At 40.7% G+C, this 20,058-nt stretch overlaps 2 protein-coding genes across 5 annotated transcripts in view; both read left to right on the top strand.

Annotated features, from left to right (window-relative positions):
* The first annotated feature begins 22 nt into the window (after positions 1 to 22).
* RAB2B (RAB2B, member RAS oncogene family) lies at positions 23 to 16,141 on the top strand. Its single transcript, XM_032857032.1, has 8 exons — positions 23 to 183; positions 410 to 481; positions 3,597 to 3,664; positions 9,820 to 9,902; positions 10,119 to 10,211; positions 13,549 to 13,660; positions 14,245 to 14,313; positions 15,291 to 16,141. The coding sequence occupies exons 1-8, from the start codon at positions 138 to 140 to the stop codon at positions 15,396 to 15,398; spliced, it is 651 nt and encodes a 216-aa protein (XP_032712923.1). The 5' UTR covers positions 23 to 137; the 3' UTR covers positions 15,399 to 16,141.
* A 3,604-nt stretch (positions 16,142 to 19,745) lies between these two features.
* The window catches only part of CHD8 (chromodomain helicase DNA binding protein 8), a 62,109-nt gene continuing 61,796 nt past the window's right edge, over positions 19,746 to 20,058 (top strand). For 3 of the 4 annotated variants that reach the window (XM_032857023.1, XM_032857024.1, XM_032857021.1), the window contains exon 1: positions 19,746 to 19,854. The gene's annotated coding sequence lies outside the window, so the exon portion shown is untranslated. The remainder of the gene's footprint in view (positions 19,855 to 20,058) is intronic. The other variant, XM_032857026.1, reaches the window with a different exon arrangement.

Genomic DNA, 20,058 nt, shown 5'->3' with positions numbered 1-20,058 from the left:
AGAGGATTTCAGGAGAGAGCAATAGAGACGTGATCTGGGCTAGAGGGGCCAGAGATCGGTCGATTGCGCGGCTAGAGAGGCCGGAGGTTAGTGGCTGTAGAAGTCGGGCGGACCCGGAATCCAGAGGAAACGGGACCATGACTTATGCTTATCTCTTCAAGTATATCATCATCGGGGACACAGGTAAGCTGCGGGCGACTACCCTCACGGCTGGGGCGGGGATCCGAAGTTCACAAATCGGGGCGTGGGGCGGGGCTCATTTAGTGGGCTGGGCGATTAAATGAAGAGCGGGCGGGGGCGGGGCGGCCGGGGGCGGGGCTCGGGGCTCCCCTTCCCCAGCCCCGGACGCCCGGACTCGAGATTGTTCTTGGGCCGCGTGACTCGTAGAACGTGCGTCTTCCTTTTTTAGGTGTGGGGAAGTCATGTCTCCTCCTGCAGTTTACAGACAAGCGGTTCCAGCCTGTCCACGACCTCACAATAGGTAGGTCCACCTACCTGTCGCAGAAGAGATAACGAAACCTGACTAGCTGAAGTGGGAAGTTAGCTGGCTTCGGTATTCCAAGTGAAAAGTTACCTTTTCCTATTTTTAAGCTAGTCGAAAGTTATGGTAAATAAAGAGTGACTAACAGAATGCTGATAAATGGGGAGTAAATCATTGAAAGGTAACTTCAGAGATGGGCGTGAGATATGGGTTCATTGCCCTGGGGCTTTTACCCCCTAAATATAATTTGTATGTTTATGGAAAATTCCACGAAAGCTTAACTGTTTATTAAAAAAACTCACCTTGTTTTGTGGTAAGTTAGTGCAAACGTCACATATGTTTTTCAAAGTGATCACCAACACGTAGATATTTTTGTGTGTTGGAGAGGAAGTAGTAAATTTGAAGAGCCCTCCCAGACTTGAGTTAGAAGGTAGATGAAACAAATGACTTTTAAAGAAAAGAGTATAGTAGAATTCCAAAATCACACTGGTGATAATGGAAGGCGGAAACATTTGCAGCACATTTGTATTAAGGCAGGGGCCTCCTGGGACTTTAGCAACCCCTTCTCCATAATCTCCATAACCCAACTCCAAATGAGTAATGTATCTGAAACTAGCCTTCTTGCCACGCAAATGCAGTTTCTGAGTAGAATCCCTAACTCCTGGGCTCCTGGTTGGCTCAGCGAGCTAAAGCCTCTGTCTTCCGCTCTGGTCATGATCTCAGGGTCTTGGGATCAGGGTCCTGGGATCTGAGCCCCACATCAGGCTCTCTGCCTGCTTTCTGCCTACTTGTGTTCTCTCTGTCAAATAGATAAAATCTAAAAAAAATAAAATAAAATCCCTAACTCCTATCCTTATTGAAATCTGAAGCTACTTCTGCTCCTGTACACCTTATTCAAAGCCAAATAAGTAATGGGGTTAGAAAAGGATTTAGAGGATAACATCTACAGGAAAATATCTTTGTAAGTTAATATGAAGTGAGCACAGTGTAAAAGGTGCCAATGATATATAGCGCTTAATTAGGCAAACGTTGTGCCTGTCCTTAAGTAGCTTATAGTCTGCCAATATAGGAGGGAGCTGGAACAGATGCTGATAACTAAATTCCTATGGTAAAAGGGGAGGAGAGGCTGCTACCTCTATCTGGAAAGGCTGAAAATTGAATGAATAGGAGTTAGCCTGGCACAGGGGTTGTAGAGATGGAAAGGTGGTCAGGGCAAGAAGAGAATAATGTTTGCAAATGATCAAGAATGTCCGATCAGACTACCTTTGGAAAAGAAAGTGATTTAATATGGCTGGAGCATGAAATTTCAAGTGGAGAGTGACAAAAGATAAAGCTAGAGAGTAAATTAGAGACCAAGTTATAAAACAGCTAAAGGTAATAAGCAAGTGACAGAAGATTTAAAAATATTTTATTTATTTATTTGATAGAGTGAGCAAGTGAGAGAGCACAAGCAGGGGTAGCAGCACAGGGAGAGGGAGAAGCAGACTCTCTGCTGAGCAGGGAGCCTGATGTGGGGCTCATCCCATGCCCTTGGGATCATGACCTGAGGTGAAGGCAGATGCTTAACCCACTAAGCCACCTGGGCGCCCTACAAATAACAAATTTTAAAGTGGAGGAATGAAGTGATAAGTTTTTGCCAGAGTCCTGTGTAGACTCTGTTTCTTTCTGAATTCAGTCTTTTTTTTTTTTTAAAGATTTTATTTATTTATTTGACAGAGAAGCAGGCAGAGAGAGAACGGGAAGCAGGCTCCCCACTGAGCAGAGAGCCTGATGTGGGGCTCAATCTCAGGACCCTGAGATCATGACCTGAGCGGAAGGCAGAGGTTTAACTCACTGAGCCACCCAGGTGCCCCTGAATTCAGTCTTATATACCAAGATAAGACACTTGGATAGAAAATACATGCAAAATATAAGGATCTCTGAGTGCATAACTGGGGGAAATTGGATAGAAGACAAGTTCTATTTTTTTAATTCGCTTTTCAAATTCCATTTCTGTTGTCCAGAAAGGAAAAAAAAAAATCTAGTGATTTTTTTCACTAGTTATCACTGTTCTTGATGAAGCAGTCTAGAGTAGTAAGAAACATTTTTTTATGTCTTACTAACTGCAGCATCTGAGAGAGATAGTCCAGTTAATATTGTGTGTGGAGCCACTGAATAGGCATCTATCAGCCCTTTAGCAGAAGCTAAGTTTTAGTGTTCTTTCTTACTTGGAAATCAGAATTCCTCTAGTAAAAGTACCATATGAAAATAGAATGTAGGACAAATTGTCTGACTTATGATCAAGTATTTTCAAATTTTTTTAAAGATTTTATTTGTTTGACAGCGAGATCACGAGTAGGCAGAGAGGCAGGCAGAAAGAGAGGGGGAAGCAGGCTCCCCGCCGACCATAGAGCTGGACATGGGGCTTGATCCCAGGACCCTGAAACCATCACCCGAGCCGAAGGCAGAGGCTTAACCCACGGAGCCACCCAGGCACCCCAGTTATTTTCAATTTGAGCAACCTTCAATTTTAAGTTTTGTCCTAACATTACTTGAAAGAAGATGAATGCCAGGTAGACTAAAATGTTTATTCAGACTGTCAGTTTCCATAATCCTATGAGGAAGGCTATTTTCTGATAAACTGTGGGAATTAGTAGAGATCTGAAATGTATCATTCTTGAGAACATATTTCTTAGGTAGGCTTTTTTCTCAAACAAAAAATTAAGGAATTGCAAAAAAGGAAATACTGGACTAGGGAGTGTCTTTGAGAAAATTTCAGGAAATACTTCAAAATTTTTAGATTTTTTAAAAAAGTTACAAAATTAAATGAAATTTAAGTATTAACATTACTAAAAATTTATTCACCTTTTCTACTTCTTAATTAGTTTCATCTCCATATCTGCTTTTTGGTTACATTCCTGAGGTCATTATTACCTAGATTTTAATTTTTAATTCTAGGAGGAAAATGAAGGTTTAAGAAACACAAAATTAGATGTAGCAAATAGCAGTAATAGGCTTAGTGGTACTGAGTGCAGACAGAGAAGCAATCAGTTGGCATATTGGGGAAAAACATGAACCTTTCAACATGGGTGATGTTCATGAGAATCACATCCTTTGTTTTGCTCTTCACTGACAGGTGTAGAGTTTGGGGCCCGTATGGTCAACATTGATGGAAAACAAATCAAACTGCAAATTTGGGATACGGTAAGAGAGAACAGAACTCCTTAGTCCCTGACCAAGATCCAAACAGAACAGTAAAGGCTGATGCAGGGGCAAGGGGCTATGAGGGTGGGGATGATGGTAGGCATAAGAGTAGGGGAAGAGTTTTCACTTTTATCTGTTACGGTTAAAATTCTGAATGCCATATCTTTGTATTTTTATTTTAAATTATTCAAGTAGTGTATGAGTTTGACCTAGTAAAAATAAAAGCAAACGATGTAAGTGTATAGAGTAAAATTTGAATGTTCCCTTTTACACACATAAACCTCTTCCTTCAGTTCCTGGTTTCTGCCTATCCAGTGGGAATGTTTCAGTGGTTATACTTCCAGACTTTTTCTTTGTGTTCAGATACATACACATGTACAAATGTATGGTAGTGATTTTGTTCTTATTAGTTTTACTTGTATAGAATCATAGCTGAGTAGACCTAGCTATGTGAATTAGTTTTTTTACTTAATAATTTCTATGTTTTGGATACTTCCATGTAGATTCATATATCTCTATCTCATTCCTTTTAACCACTATATAGACTCATTAAAAAGTCTGTAACATCGTTTATTTAACGATCCTCTCAATGATTGAAATTCAGGTTTCCAGTTCTTATCTTTGCAAATTTTCATTGAATGTCCTTGATTACCACATCTTTATGCAAATGTTTGAGAATTTCTGTGGAATGCCTGCCCAGAAATGGAAATTCTGGGTCAAAGTTTATGCATATTTTAAAATTTGACAAATGTGGTACTCCCAAAATTTCGCTTGACTTCGTATAATTTTGTTTTATCCACATAAATTGCTTTTACATATATTATCTCATTTAATTTGTATCTTTTCTTTTCTCTAAGAAAAATAATACCCCATCTTTATTTGAAGTTAAAGAAAGCAAGCACAGAGTTGCTTAATATTCAGCTAAAATCTGTTTTTGTTTACTTATTATTTGATTTTTTTTCAAAACTCAAGAGCTGAAGGAAGCCCTTAGAGCTATAAGCAGTACAGTGATTTTCCTTTTCTCCTCCCTTTCTCCTCCTCCCATCCTCTATCTCCCTATGCATGCAGGTATCTGTCTTAAAAGTACAATTGATCCTTGAACAACATATGTTTGAATTGTGCAGGTCTGTTCATATGTTAATTTTTGTCAATAAATGCACTATGGTACTGTAAGTGTATTTTAATAGTTTATTCTCTAGCTTATTTTACTGTAAAAATACAATATTTAATAGAAATAATATATAAAACGTGTTGATTAACATGATACAGTATGGGTAAGTCTTCTAATCAACAGTAGGTTATTAGTAGTTAAGGTTTGGTGGAGTCGAAGTTATACTAGGGAGTTATATGACTGCATGGTGGCCAGGGTCCCTAACTCCCCTCTTGCTGCAGAGTCAACTGTAAGTTAACTTGCAGTTGTAAGTTAACTTGTTACCTTGTAAGTAAGTTGCTCTAAGCCCTTTTTGCAGAGTCTTTTTCTGGTGGCCTCCATGGTTGTCACCATTTCTGGGTGTGCTGATTAACTAGATTAACAGGTGCTTTTAGCTAGAATCATATTCTCTTGTACATTATTTGGTTGTATTTGCAAGTATTTTAATAACCTTTTGCCCTTCTGAACAGACTTACATCTCTAATAGTGGAAGCACTAGCCATATACCTCTGAATATTCCACACTTTTTTTTTTTTTTTTTTAAGATTTCATTTATTTATTTGACAGAGAGCACAAGCAGGGGAAGTAGCAGAGGGAGGTGGAGAAGCAGCCTCCCTGATCAGCAGTGAGCCTGATGTGGGGCTCCATCCCAGGACCCTGGGATCATGACCTGAGCCGAAGGCAGGGCCTTTAACCCACTGAGCCACCCAGGCGCCCCTCCCTTATGGTTTTCTTAACAACATTTTCTTTTCTCTAGCTTACTAGAAACAAAATGTGTGTTAATCAATTTTTTTTTGTTATGGGTAACCCTTCTGGTCAACAGTAGGTTATTAGGAGTTAAGTTTTTAGGGATGCCTGGCTAGCTTAGTGAGAATGGCACGTGACCCTTGATCTCAGGGTCATGAGTTCAAGCTGAAGCCCCATGCTGGATGTAGAGATTACTTAAAATAAATAAATAAAATTTATTTAAAAAGTCGTTAAGTTTTGGGGGAGTCAAAAGTCATACGCAGATTTCTGACTGTTTATGTCCCTAACCCCCACACTGTTTAAGGGTCAACTGTCATTTGAAGTATTTATTCCTATGAGTCAGAAAGGCTCATTTCCTAAGAATCAAAATGCATTCTTGAAGTAAAACACAAATGAGTTTGGGACTGACCCGTATTTTATATTAACTAGAGTATAACGCTTTCTCGTTTAGCATGGGTTATTTGGGCAATTATATGTACAGAAGAAAAGGGATAAAAACAATATACTGTTCTCCAGGGGCATCTGGCTGGCTTGGTGGAACATGCAACTCTTGACCTCAGTCAGGGTCATGAGTTCAAGCCCCATATTGGGCATGGAGCCTACTAAAAAGAAAAAAAAAAAGGTAATACAGCTCTCTAAATCCTTAGATAATAACCAGAACAGTGACAACAAAGCACTAGGTAACTTGATCTCTTTAAAAATTCCCTTCATGGGGCGCCTGGGTGGCTCAGTGGGTTAAAGCCCCGCATCTGGGCTCTCTGCTCAGCAGGGAGCCTGCTTCCCCCACTCTCTCTCTGTCTGCCTCTCTGCCTACTTGTGATCTCTGTCAAAAAAAAAAAAAAAAAGGAATCTTTAAGAAAATAAAAATAAAAATTAAAATACCCTTCACGATAATCCCTAAGTATTTTCACGCAGGATGACTTTGGGAGTATGTGAGAGAATGGGGTCAACAAAATGGGAAACTAACGTGGGTAAACAAGGAGTAGATCAGGACTGACAAGGGAAAAATGATCAGGCTTACCCAGAGAATGGCACACAAGAAACACAATACATTATAGACAGGAATCTCTTAAAAATTTCAAATACAGGGGCGCCTAGGTGGCTCAGTCATTAAGCATCTGCCTTTGGCTCAGGTCATGATCCCAGGGTCCTGGGACTGAGCTCCACATCAGGCTCCCTGCTTGGTGGGAAGCCTGCTTCTCCTTCTCCCACTCCCCCTGCTTGTTTTCCCTCTCTCTCTGTCAAATAAATTAATAAAATCTTTGAAAAAAAAAAAAAAAAGTTTGTGGGGTGCCCGGGTGGGTCAGTCAGTTGGGTGGCTGCCTTCGGCTCAGGTCGTGATCTCGGAGTCCTGCTTCCTTCCTCTCTTCTCTGCCTGCCTCTCTGCCTACTTGTGATCACTGTCTGTCAAATAAATAAATAAAATCTTTAAAAAAAAAAAAAAAGAAAGAAAACCATAAGAGAGGGATGCTTAGGTGGCTCAGAGGGTTAGACATCTGCCTTTGGCCCAGGTCATGATCCCAGGGTCCTTGGATTGAGCCTTGCATTGGGCTCTCTACTTGGAGGGGAGCCTGCTTCGCCCTCTCCCTCTGCCTGCACTTCTCCTGCTTGTGTGCGTTCTCTGTCAAATAAATGAATGAAAATCTTAAAAAAAAACCAAAACAAAACAAAAAGCAAACCTTAAGGGAGAGGTGTGCCTGGGTGGCTCAGTTAGTTAAGCATCTGACTCTTGATTTCAGCTCAAGTATTGATGTCAGGGTTGTGAGTTCAAACCCTGCATTGGGGCTTAAAAAAATTTTTTTTAAATTGAAAAAGAAAACCATGAGGGAGTAAATGCATTTACAGTGCTGTGCTATAAAGAATCCGTGTAAATGAACCAGAGCTGTTCAAACCCATGTTGTGTGAGGTTTAATTTTGTATACCTTGAAACCATACGACAATTCTTCCACTTGGGAGAAATTCAAAAGGTGTTAATTCTTTTTATATACTGTATATCTTCATCTTAATTCTATGCTGATTCAGATTTGTTTAATGGGGTTGGACAAAGATACCTAATATCAACACAGACCAGCCCAAATTGAACCACTCACTCTTTCTAGGTTATTGGTTCAGCAAAACCGTTGATGAACTAGACTGAGATGAAGAAGTAAACAGATTTGGTTTTTGATTTTTAACTTAAAAAAATACATTTTATTTATTTTGAGAGCGAGAGAGGAAAAAAAAAAGTTGGGATGGGGCAGAGGGACAGTGAGAAGCAGACTCCCCACTGAGCAGGGAGCCCGACATGGGGCTCAATCCCAGGACTCTGGGATCTTGACCTGAGTGTAAGGCAGATGCTTAACTGACTGAACTGTTTTTTGTTTGTTTGTTTGTTTATTTGTTTAATTCTTTATTTATTTTAGAGAGAGAGCTTGAGACATGCTTGCAAGCAGGGGGAGGGGGCAGAGGGAGAAGGAGAGAAGCAGACTTCCTGCTCAGGGGGAGCGCAACATGGGCTTGATCCCACCACCGGGACCTGGGTTGAAATCAAGAGTCAGACACTCAACCGACAGCTACCACCCAGGCGCCCGAGGGATCTGTTTTTAAGAGGCATTTTCTGATGAGCCCCTGGAAGTATTTTGGCTGCTAAAGTTAAATGCTGCCATGTGCTTCAACCATCACATAGGTCTCCCTCAAGATTTCCCTTTAGTTCCTAGAACAACAGAGGGAGGGAGGGGCCTTTCAACAGCAGCAGAAGAGAAGAAAAAGGTAAAAGCAAAATGGGAATCAAATAATTTAAGACCTAAAACTATTTGGGACTAAATAAAACGTTAAGTGAGCTCTTTAGAGAGGAAAAACATGTTTTAAATCTTAAAGTAGCATTAATATTACCAATAAAGTCCTTTTTTTTTTAAGATTTTATTTATTTATTTGAGAGAGAGAGAGAGAGACACAGTGAGAGAGGGAACACAGCAGGGGGAGTGGGAGGGAGAAGCAGGCTTCCTGTGGAGCAGGGAGCCTGATGCGGGGCTCGATCCCAGGACCCCGGGATCATGACCTGAGCCAAAGGCAGATGCTTAACAACTGAGCCACTCAGGCACCCCACCAACAAAGTTCTTTAGAATTATTTTTAATTTTGGTGTTCTAAGAGGCACACAGCTCACTAAAACATTTGTATTATTCTTGTAGAAAGAGAGTCTCATGTTGTTGGAAAAATAACCTTACAATTAATGTACTGGAGCTCTCTTCTCACCTTCAAACCCAGGTTTAGATTGTATGATGTAATGGCTAATAGAACAAACCTTTGAGCTAGGGTACACTAAGATCCTGAGTTTAATTGTGTATTCAGTAGTTATGGATTTTATAACTTTTGGCTAATTACCCCTTTGAGGTTCAGTTTTCCTATTTGTGTTATTATTAGTATTCACTGAAAACTATTTACTGAATACTATTCACTAATATTATTAGTATTCACTCTCTCTGCCTGCCTCTCTGCCTACTTGTGATCACTCTCTGTCAAATAAATAAAATCTTTAAAAAAAATTGCTCAGTTATAAATATCTGGGCCCCATTTGGAAATGAGATGAGTATAAATATTTTTTTTAAAGATTTTATTAATTTATTTGACAGAGAGAGACACAGGGAGAAAGGGAACACAAGCAGGGGGAGCGGGAGAGGGAGAAGCAGGCTTCCTGCTGAGCAGGGAGCCCGATGTGGGGCTTAATCTCAGGATCTTGGGATCATGACCTAAGCTGAAGGCAGACACTTAACAACTGAGCCACCCAGGCACCCCTGAATATTGTTGTTTTTTTTTTTTTAAGGAAGACTCTATACTGGACCATGGGCTTCTTTCCCTATTCCTTGTTCTTACTTGCTATGACAAGATCCCTTGGTAGTCCCACCGTAGTGGTGGAACACTAAGTGTCAGCATATACCCAATTTAAGTGCTTTGTATCTGACTGCTTTTCTACATTGACCCATTGGAATGGACCCAATTCCATTAGACAAGGAATTAGCATTCTAAGATAGTTTCCTTTTTACAGATAAAAGAATATAAATAGGTTAATGTGATGTGTTAAGTATCATGTGGGGATTGAAATGCTCTTGAGTTTCTAGTCTTATTTCCAGTTGTTCTCTCCTAGAGGATATTGGAAAATGTATGAGAATGTCTTTGTCATAAAGTTAAGTCCTTTGTGTTAGAGTGGCATGTGATCAAGTCCTTTCTCTGGAAATAACCTGGTTTTGTTGGGAATTTTTTGTTGCCATGTTGGTGGGAAAGGCTGGGCAAGAATCCTTCCGCTCTATCACCCGTTCCTACTACAGGGGAGCAGCTGGAGCACTGCTAGTGTATGACATCACTAGGTGAGTCCGATCAGGTGGGCAGGAGGGAGCCTTTTCCCCATGTTCTCAAAATCTTTTTCTTTCCTGTGTTCTGGTTCTGGTAAGAATACTAAAGGGGAAAGGCTTCTCTAATATTTTCTTTTACACATGTAGCTTTCCCCCTTTTCCCATGTGTTTGGAATTCCTTTGGCATTTTGAAATGGACCTCTGATCCACTTTTAAACTTTCCTGCTGTAGGCGTGAAACCTTCAACCACCTAACCTCCTGGTTAGAGGATGCCCGGCAACACTCCAGCTCCAACATGGTTATCATGCTGATTGGGAATAAGAGGTAAAATTTTATTTGTAGAAATAATAAGGACCAGAATTCATGTAAGTGCTCTGTGGACATTGAACTACTTGGTCCCTAAACTTCTTTAGTTTATGGTGCTCTTTATTTAAAAAAAATAAAAAAATAGTTGTGGTAAAATATGCATAAGGTAGACTTTCATTTTAATCATTTTGTTTTTAACGTTTTTATTTACTTAGAGAAAATGCATGCACGAGGAGAGAGAGATCGAGCGTGCACAAGCAAGGGGAGCAGCAGGCAGAGGGAGAAGGACAAGCAGACTCCTTACTGAGCAGGGAGCCCACATGGGGCTCAATCCCAGGATCCTGAGATCATGATGAGGGTCAAAGACTCTTTTTTTTTTTTTAAAGATTTTATTAATTTGACAGAAAGGGAGACAGCTAGAGAGGGAACACAAGCAGTTGGAGTGGTAGTGGGAGAGGGAGAAGCAGGCTTCCCGCTGAGCAGGGAGTCTGATATGGGGCTTGATCCCAGAACCCTAGGATCATGACCTGAGCTGAAATCAAGAGTTGAAAGCTTAACTGACTAAACCACCCAGGCACCCCAATTTTGTACTTGCTTTTTATCATAGCAACTGCCAAAAATTCAGGTTCCACAAACATATGCAGATATTGAACAGGATCTCTTTTGATCTGACAGGGATCTTGCAAACAGTCTTAAGTTTATAACTCATGTGGTGTTTTTTGTTGTTTTTTTTTTTAAGATTTTATTTATTTGTCAGAGAGAGAGAGAGAGGGAGAGAGAGCGAGCACAGGCAGACAGAATGGCAGGCAGAGGGAGAGGGAGAAGCAGGCTCCCTGACGAGCAAGGAGCCTGATGTGGGACTCGATCCCAGGACGCTGGGATCATGACCTGAGCCGAAGGCAGCTGCTTAACCAACTGAGCCACCCAGGCGTCCCCTCATGTGGTGTTTTAATGTTGAGTGTTAACTGTGTTTCCCTCGAAAATTTATCGTGTGGCCAAAAAAAAGAAAGTATCCTGTGGCACTCTAGTGGGTTTGTAGTAGTGCCTTAAGTGTACCACTTGAGAGAGCTGTGGCCACAGACTTACTATACTTACTTATTTGAACTGTGTTCTAAATGTCTATTTGCCAGATCCTGAAAGTACAAGGTGAGAAGAGTCATGCCCCTGATTCTATGGAGCTTATAGTTTATTGGCGACATAAATATTAAATATAAAGGGATTTATGTCTAATTACAAACTGTGATAAATACAGTGAAGGAAAGAAAGGTGCTATAAAAGAGAGTAACAGGGTACTATTTTTAATATTTTTTAAAACTTTATTTTTTTTCAGTGTTCCAAAATTCATTTTTGATGTACTACACCCCAGTGCTCCATGCAATATGTGCCTTCCTCAATACCACTGGGCTCACCCAACTCCCCACCCCCTCCCCTCCAAAACCTTCAGTTTGTTTCTCAGAGTCCACAGTCTCTCATGGTTTGTCTCCCCGTCCGATTTCCCCCAACTCACTTCTCCTCTCTATCTCCCCATGTCCTCCATGTTATTCCTTATGCTCCACAAGTAAGTGAAACCAGGGTACTATTTTTAATTAAGGGTGATGGTTAAGCTGGAATCTGAAGGATAGGTAAGAGTTCAGTGGGCACGGTTTGAAAAAGAGAATAGTATCAGATAGGTTGAACAAACTGAAAACCTTGAACTGGGAAGAACCTTGGCAAGGTCATGGTATTGAAAGAAATCAGTATTTTGGGCTGAATCACAGGGGAATGGTACGAGATGTGGTTGGGAAGGTAAGCAGGAGCCAGAATTCAGCACTTTCAGTCCTTACGTATTTTATTCTAAATACAGTAGGAAGCTTTTTTAAGAGTTTTAAGCAGAGATGTGGCTTGATTAGATTTTAAAAGATCACTCTGGAGGGGAGCAGGGGTTGAAGTGGGATGTTCTTTCAGTAGTCTAAATGTGAATGATGGCGTGAACTGTGGTGATAACACCAGAGAGAGGGAAAATGATGACGCATGTTAAGGTGCATTTTGGAAGTTCCTTGCTTTGGGATGAATTGGGTATTTGGAATGAAGAAGGAAAAGGTGTTGAAATAATGACATCCAGGATTTAGCTTCTGTGCTGAATGGAGATGTGGAAGCCTGGGGCAGAAGTAGTTAGGGGGAAAAGATCAAGTTCTATTTTGTTGTATGTGTTGGGGGCCTTTTACACATCAGACTGGAAATGAAGAACAGACAAATAGATGAGATCTGGAGCTTAGAGGAGCAGCTGGTCTAGGTGTAGACATTTAGATGGGTAGTTCTTCCCTGGTCTTCACACAGCTGGTGAATGATAAATAGATATTTTATAGATTTGCTGTTCTTCTGTGGGCTTACTTTTTTTTTTTTTTTTTTTTTTTTTTTTTGGTAAGATTTTATTTATTTGACAGAGAGATAGTGAGAGAAGGAACACAAGCAGGGGGAGTGGGAAGGGGAGAAGCAGGCTTCCTGCTTAGCAGGAAGCCTAATGTGGGGCTTGATCCCAGGACTCTGGGATCACGACCTGAGCCGAAAACATTAACAACTGAGCCCCCTAGGTGCCCCACAGTGGGCTTACTCTTTGATTTCTTTTCATGGTTGGAAGACTGGAAATCTCTGAAATGCAAATTTCCAGTTAGAAAAATGGAAATCAGACAGTCCATCCTTACCTTATCTGCAGCCTTTTATCCTTTCTTGTCATAAAGTCTTTCCATACACCTGATTCTGTTTCTCAGTCTGTGGCTGTATCTTTTTTCCCCTCATATCACCCAACTTTATACATTTTTGTTTTGAGTCTTTTATTTCCCTGGTGGCAAGCTGCTATTACATATGGTATTAATGAGACTAGTGAGAATTAAGACAGCTGTGTTCTTACTCCTGACATTCTCTGTTCTTATGGGTTGATTCCAGTAAAAGAGGAAGACAATGCTATGGGATGGGGCATCTGACTTTATGGGATGGGGCTTTCTCCTTTCTAACAACTGGAATTTCCCTTTTATCTTCTTTCCTTGGCTCTCACTGGATCCCATTCCAAAAAGAAACATGGAGCACAGTAAGCCTTGAGTAATTGTGGGGCCTGCCTAACTCTTTATAAACCTTTTTTTTTTCCATAAGAGAATACGGTATTATCCTCAACCATGCAGCACCTGTCGTGAAGTTAAAGAACAATTTTCCAAGAAGCTACAGAAATTAGTAACCCTGTATAAGAGAATGTCATGTAGGATCTACATTTTTTATGTATTATTAATTGGTGGTTGAAACAGCCATGGGATTTTTTTAGAGTAAGAGTTTCTTCTTTCACTTGGATCTCTTTTTAGTTGTCTTCCCAATTAATCTCTTGTAGTGACTTAGAGTCCCGTAGGGATGTGAAGAGAGAAGAAGGAGAGGCCTTTGCTCGGGAGCATGGACTTATCTTCATGGAAACTTCAGCCAAAACAGCCTGCAATGTTGAAGAGGTATTACTTGGGAAAGAGTAGGGAAAGCTTTTGAGAGATGACATCATATCTTTATTCTTTTATTCAGAATTTTCTTCTATAAGACCATAGGTAAGAAAAAGATATCTTGTGGTCCCATTGACTACATGTCTCCCTTTGAGGGAATTGTCTTTATTTTTTTTTTGCCTTGATTCCTACAGTGGAGTTTCACTTTTGCCTCGTGTAACATTAATTGGTAAGTGTGGATTAGACACCAGTGTTATTTGTAAATATTTTAGTTGGAGGGTCTCATGGGTTCTACTGTAGTTATTCTGAAGCCTACTATTGACTATATCTTTAGTAATTATTTGAGAACAGAGCATGTTTGTTTTATTTGGAGAAGGTGCCAATCTAGGGAACATTTTGGGTCAGTATCAAAATACCATATAATCCCTGTTTTCTTTTTGAAAGAGCAACTTGGGGGTGGGGGCTTCTGTATTTTTTTCTGGTCTCAATGGTTCCTAATTCATACCTTAGAAATCCAAGTGGGAATAATATTTGTATTTCCTTTTTCTAATTTCTCTATCTAAACTTGAGCCTAATAATATGATATTTGTCTCTTTCAGGCCTTCATTAACACAGCCAAAGAAATATATAGGAAGATCCAGCAGGGTTTATTTGATGTCCACAATGAGGTGAGAAAGGGTCCGGGGGGCTGACAGTTAACTTTGTTTTATGTTAAAGAGGACAAGAAATTTTCTATAATGTAAGCATTTCCTTTCTAACATCATGCTATTAGCTATGCCAAATCATACTTGATTTTTTTTTATGTAGGGATACAAATCTGTCATCATTTTCTGTTTGTTTTTTTTTTTCCTCAAGTCTGGGGCCCAGAATGCTTAAAGAGATGATTAGTTGGTAATGTAAAATGTTTATACAATATGGGAAGTTTCCTTTGCAACCTCAGTTTTTACTATTCCAGTGTTTAAGGGTGATATAATTCTTAACTGCTCAATTGGGCCATTTCTATAAAGCAGATTCTATATCAAAAAAAAAAAAAATCTTTTTTTTTTCTTAACTTAAGCACAGAGACATTTATTGTTAGGGCAAATCTTACATTCAAATGGGTTTTAACAAAATGAAAATGAATTATATGCTAATATCTACTCTTTCACTCCTCCTGCTCTTACCTAATCTCATCCTGATTCTGCACGTAGCTGTGAAACCTAAATACAGCTATCGCTTTAAAAATGGGCACAAGATAGGTGCTTAGGTGGCTCAGTCCATTAAGCATCTGACTCTTGATTTCGGCGCAGGTCAGGATCTCAGGGTTGTGAGATCAAGCCCTGCGTTGGGCTCTGCACTGGGCTTGGAGACTACTTAAAGATTCTCTCTCCCTTTCCTTCTGCCCCTTCCCCTCCTCCCTCTCTTAAAAAAAAAAGAAATGGGCACAAGAGTCACTTGTAGTCATCCATAATACTTATATCTGAACTGGTCATCTCATCTTTATTGTTGAAGATTATTGTTCCACAACAGTTTGGCTAGGGCACATGGTTACCTGCCAAAGCCAAATCTGCTTCTAGAAAATGTAATTTCTGATTTCTCTTTTTATTCCTTTTATCCCAGTTACTTTAGCACTGAGGTGGGAACTCTTGCCTTTTTTCTTTTACAGGCAAATGGCATCAAGATTGGTCCTCAGCAGTGTATTTCAACATCAGTAGGAACCAGCGCCTCCCAGCGGAACTCTAGTGAAATAGGGTCCGACTCCGGCTGCTGCTGAATATCTAGCCTGGACTCTTTTTTCCTTCTTGGAACAGCTTCAGATCAATAGGCTTAAAGAAAGAGGTCTTACTTGCTTTGGCTGAGAAAAGCCTCTTTTCAAGGTGTGATGTTTTGCCTTTCCACTTAAAGACCAGGGAAGAACTTGGGCCCTTACTGACTTGTCCTCCTTCAGGGACGTGAGCATTCCCTATAGATTAGGGCTCTTCTCATCCTCCTATTTTAATTTCTAAAATGTTATGATCAAAGTTGATTGTCATGGTAGCTCAAAAATAAATTATTTTATAAGCGTACACAATTGGCTCCCTACCAGGAATTAGTAACAAGGGTCTAGGACATTGTGCTTGAGCACTTGATTTTACTGTTCTGGCTGGCTGGCGTTTGGATGGTGGACCCTGTATCTGGGAATTTCATTGATTGTTTTTACTTGCCACTTTGTAAGAGTTCTTGCAGAAGGCAGTTCCTTCAACTTGAACTACTCAAGGATGCTGAATAATTTTCTACCATCCCATTGCTAGTTTCTCTGTCTCAGAGTAACTATAAAACTTTTGAGAGCAGTGGAGTTGTTCCTGGACCTGGGGCTACTTATTATCATCACTACCTAAAGAAAACCTCTTTCCCTGTTTGTTGTAGGGACCAGACCTAACACTGCAGTGTCTTTCACCAAATTAACCCCTTACTGTTTCACCATACTTCTCAACAAGACCTGTTTAGACTTTCTGCTCTAATCAAGCTAATCTTACTGGACATGTTTATTTCCACTTTTATGCCTTTGCATATGCCCTATTCTCTGCTAACATTATACTCAGTCCCCAAATTTTTCCTTCAGAAAGCCTTCTTTGACCTAGGGACTTCTAAATAATTATTGACCCAGCACCCCTTAAGCTTTCATATGTTGTTTATTCATATGTATATTTATTTATATTTATGTTACTTTGTAAATTTGTTTTGTGCGTGGAATCTGTCTCCCATCTAGGCTGTAAGCTCCTTGAGAGCAGGAACCATGTTATCCCTTTACTTTTGTAAACTGCTTCCTCCACTATTCCTTCACAGTGCCTAGTGCTACTTACTATGTGATCATTGGACTTGACTGACATACTTAAAGATTTGGAACAAGTTTATTGTAGACTGCAGAGGAAACAAAAGGCTTGAGTCATCTCTTTGTAACTCTCTCAGTCTCTTTCATGTGCTTACCCTAGATTCCATACTGCTCTTACCCCTTGTCCTTCTCTCCCTTCCCTGGCTCTTTGCCTCCATTCCATGCAGCATACAGTAAGGCTGTCAGCTTCCAAGTCATTTTCTTTTCAAGGGCATATACTAAAATGCTAAGCAAATTTGCCTTGCTTCACTCATCAGGCAGCCTTCTGGGTCAGTTTTTGTATTTTCTGCCTTGATGTCCCTTTCTCTTCCACAGCATTGAGGTCTCATGAATTTTTCTAATTTTTTTGTTGATGAATTGTTTCATTATTAAACATATATGCATGTATCCAAGCAGCTCATATTTCATGTGAATTTTTCTGATTTTATCCCAAACCTATGTAGATACTCTCCTTCTAGGAAATTGTATCAAAGGTATTGGAAGAAGCCACCTTGAGATACACTCATTTTTTAAGTTTTTATTTAAACTGCAGTTAATGTACAGTTTAGTTTCAGTTGTACAGTATAGCGATTCAACACTTCATACATCACCTGGTGCTCATAAGTGCAGATATATCCATTTGCTCTCCTGTAATAGTAATAATAGTTAACCCTACATCACAGGAAGTTGGGAGAACATTTGGGGTAGTGCTTTGATTATGCTTTTTTAAAAAATCCTACCTCATTCCAAAAAGGATTTGAGGCTGTTGGCTTTGGGGTTAGCCTGCCCCCCTCAGGCCTGGGACAAAACTAAATATAATTTGGTAGTTTCTGTACAGAAATTTCCAAGTCCCAGGGATTCTGTCATTGGTAACTGGAGGGGTACCTGGCTCGCTCAGTCAGTAGAGCATGGACTTCGTCTTGGGATTGTGAGTTTGATCTCCATATTGGGTGTAGAGATTACTAAAAAAATTAAAAAAAAAATTCAAAGTACTCATAACCTTCTGCTGGGTATTTCACCAATGTAAGGAAAGCATGAGAAAACTACTGGGGCAAATTCATGACTTGTACTGATAATTGCTGATACTCAGAGTGAAATGGTCATGAAAAATTACAGGAAGTAGATTCCCCACCTCCATGTGAAGAATGGTAGTTATGAAGTAAAAAGGGCATTGTTTGACTTTTAAAGGCCAGCACCAGGGGCACCTTTCTGGCTCAGTTGATAGAGGAAACGACTCTTGATCTTGGGGTCCTAAGTTCAAGCCCTCCCCGCCCTGCCCGCCCCCAGCCCCCAGGTGAGGCTTCTTGAAAAGCAGGGGTGGGCAGGATCACTGGAAATCTTTCTTATAACAGTCTAAATCCTACTACTTATAGATCATTGCAGATAGTAGAAATTAGTAGAGCAGGCCACACAGCCTTTCCCTTTTCCATAAATGCCTGCAATTTGTTCTTTGATAGGTTTATTTTGTACTAAATAAGCAAAAAGAACCTACTGGTTTTCATTCCATAAATGTAATTAAGATCATTGCTGTATATGCATCTATAAACAAACACCAAAGTCACAGCTGGTAAATTGTTTTGGTAAATTCTAATACTGACCTCAAATTGATAATGATGATAGCAGTAGCCAAGGGGAAATTTGGCCAATGGATTTTGCTCAGTACATAAGGAAATGTATTTGGCCAGGTCTTAACTACTCGTGTGATATAAAGTATTGATTCCTATGATTCCTTACCTTCTCTGAGTTCCTGTTATGTGTGACTATGCAAATATGTTATTCCTTGAGAAATACCTTTTTGTTTTTTTAAGATTTTATTATTTATTTGACACAGAGATCACAAGTAGGCAGAGAGAGAGGGGGAAGCAGGCTCCCTGCTGAGCAGAGAGCCCCATACTGGGTTTTGATCCCAGGACCCTGAGATCATGACCAATGGCAGAGGCTTAACCACCTGAGCCTCCCAGGTGCCTGGAGAAAATACCTTTAATGATCTGAAAGGACTCCCTTCACTCACAAGTTCAAAAAGCAAAGCCTTCCTGTAGCAAGTTGTAATTGCAGTAGAAGTGTATACTAGGAAATATAGGGAAGTGTCTTTGAGCACAAGAGAATTTCATCTACAATAATTTTTAAGATTTTATTTATTTATTTGACAGCACAAGCAGGGGAGCGGTGGGCACAGGGAAAGGGAGAACCAGGCTCCTCGCTGAGCAGGGAGCCTGACATGGGGTTAGATCCCAGGACCCTGGGATCATGACCTGAGTGGAAGGCAGACGTTAGCTTATAGAGCCACGCAGGTGTCCTCCTACCTACAATAAAATTATTTCCTTTCTAGTGTAACTGCTATTACCAGGAGATTATTCTCTTGCAGCCTATGTTTCTAAGGCTGTCCCCTGATGACCCTCTTCACTTATAATCTCTCCTCGAAGGCTTCCATCATGTGCTCCGTCGGTACTCACACATTTGAGCCTATTGGTTAATTTTGGGTCTTTAAAAAATAGTCTTCCCTAAACCCTGTTCATTTATGTGAGAGTCTCATGCCCCTGTACTGTCAAACCCAACACTGTAAAACTTGCAACTGAAGCATTAGGATATGAAGCATCTAGACTAGATATACAAACTACGTTGGTCTTATGCTGATATTCTGAGTGGTGAGGTGTCTATAAAGGAATATCCTAGGACTGTGAAAACCCACTCTCATTCCAAAAAAAAAAAAAAAAAAGATTTTTGTTGCTGCTTTGATTTATAAGATTTCTTCACTCATACGGGGGGGGGTGGTTGTTGCCTGTAACCACATTAAGCCCTATTCCTGACCATCGTGATTGGGGACATTCTGATTACATAACGTATGTTGGGGCTCGATCTAAGCAGTTCGACAGAACTCGGAAAACGGCTTCAAACTCCTTAAATACTCCTTCCTCTTTCCCGTCCCCAAGGAACCGGCCGGATCCAAGATGGCGTCCCTAAACAGGTAACTAAATGTTTTCGTTTAGAGCGCCCCCACCGGCGTGGGTTAAAAAAAAAAAAAAAAAGATGCCGAGAGGCCTAAACGCCTGTGAATTGAGCAGTCAAAGGCAAGCTGCCGCCAGATTTTATTTTCAATCAGGCATATCTGTGGTTGCCTACGTACCCTTCTCAGCCTTTTAGGACCTCCCACTCTCGAGAGACTTCCTGGATGGCACTCACACTACCTTGCTGGAAGAGGCCGGGCGTTAGCCCTGCCATTGGTGGGTTGCAGGTAGGTGGGCGGAGCCGAGGGGGGAGAATGGACTACCAGCAATCTAGATTGAGGCGAGGGCTGGCCATGCTCCGCCGGAAGGTGCCTTGTTCTCCGAGAGGGTGAGTTGAAACGCTGGCTGGAAAGGAAGCACCGGGACTTGTTCAGGTAGGCTTCCCGTTCACGCCTGCTCATCACTGTCGGTCCAAGAGTCTTTGCAAAATTAAAGCTCTTAGAACTGGTTTCAGTAACTCATCCTCCTCCTCGCTCGCCGGCTCCTTACCCGTCCCTCAGTTGTGAGGGATCAGGTGCTGGGTGATGCTCTGGACTGAACCATTCTCTTTTGTGAAAGGCCGGGGGAGAGGGCGGCTG

This window comes from Lontra canadensis, unplaced genomic scaffold, assembly GCF_010015895.1.
Source record: "Lontra canadensis isolate GAN:19392208 unplaced genomic scaffold, GSC_riverotter_1.0 scaffold12, whole genome shotgun sequence".
Classification (NCBI taxonomy): domain Eukaryota; kingdom Metazoa; phylum Chordata; class Mammalia; order Carnivora; family Mustelidae; genus Lontra; species Lontra canadensis.
The sequence above is the reverse complement of the archived record's forward strand: the minus strand, read 5'-3'. Positions and strand labels throughout refer to the sequence as shown.

Bases quoted from the DNA above. Each gene is read 5' to 3' on its own strand.
- RAB2B (XM_032857032.1), top strand. From the start codon at position 138: ATGACTTATGCTTATCTCTTCAAGTATATCATCATCGGGGACACAG. The intron at 3,665-9,819 runs GTAAGAGAGAAC...TTGGTGGGAAAG, and splicing joins AACTGCAAATTTGGGATACG to GCTGGGCAAGAATCCTTCCG. The intron at 13,661-14,244 runs GTATTACTTGGG...TGTCTCTTTCAG, and splicing joins CAGCCTGCAATGTTGAAGAG to GCCTTCATTAACACAGCCAA.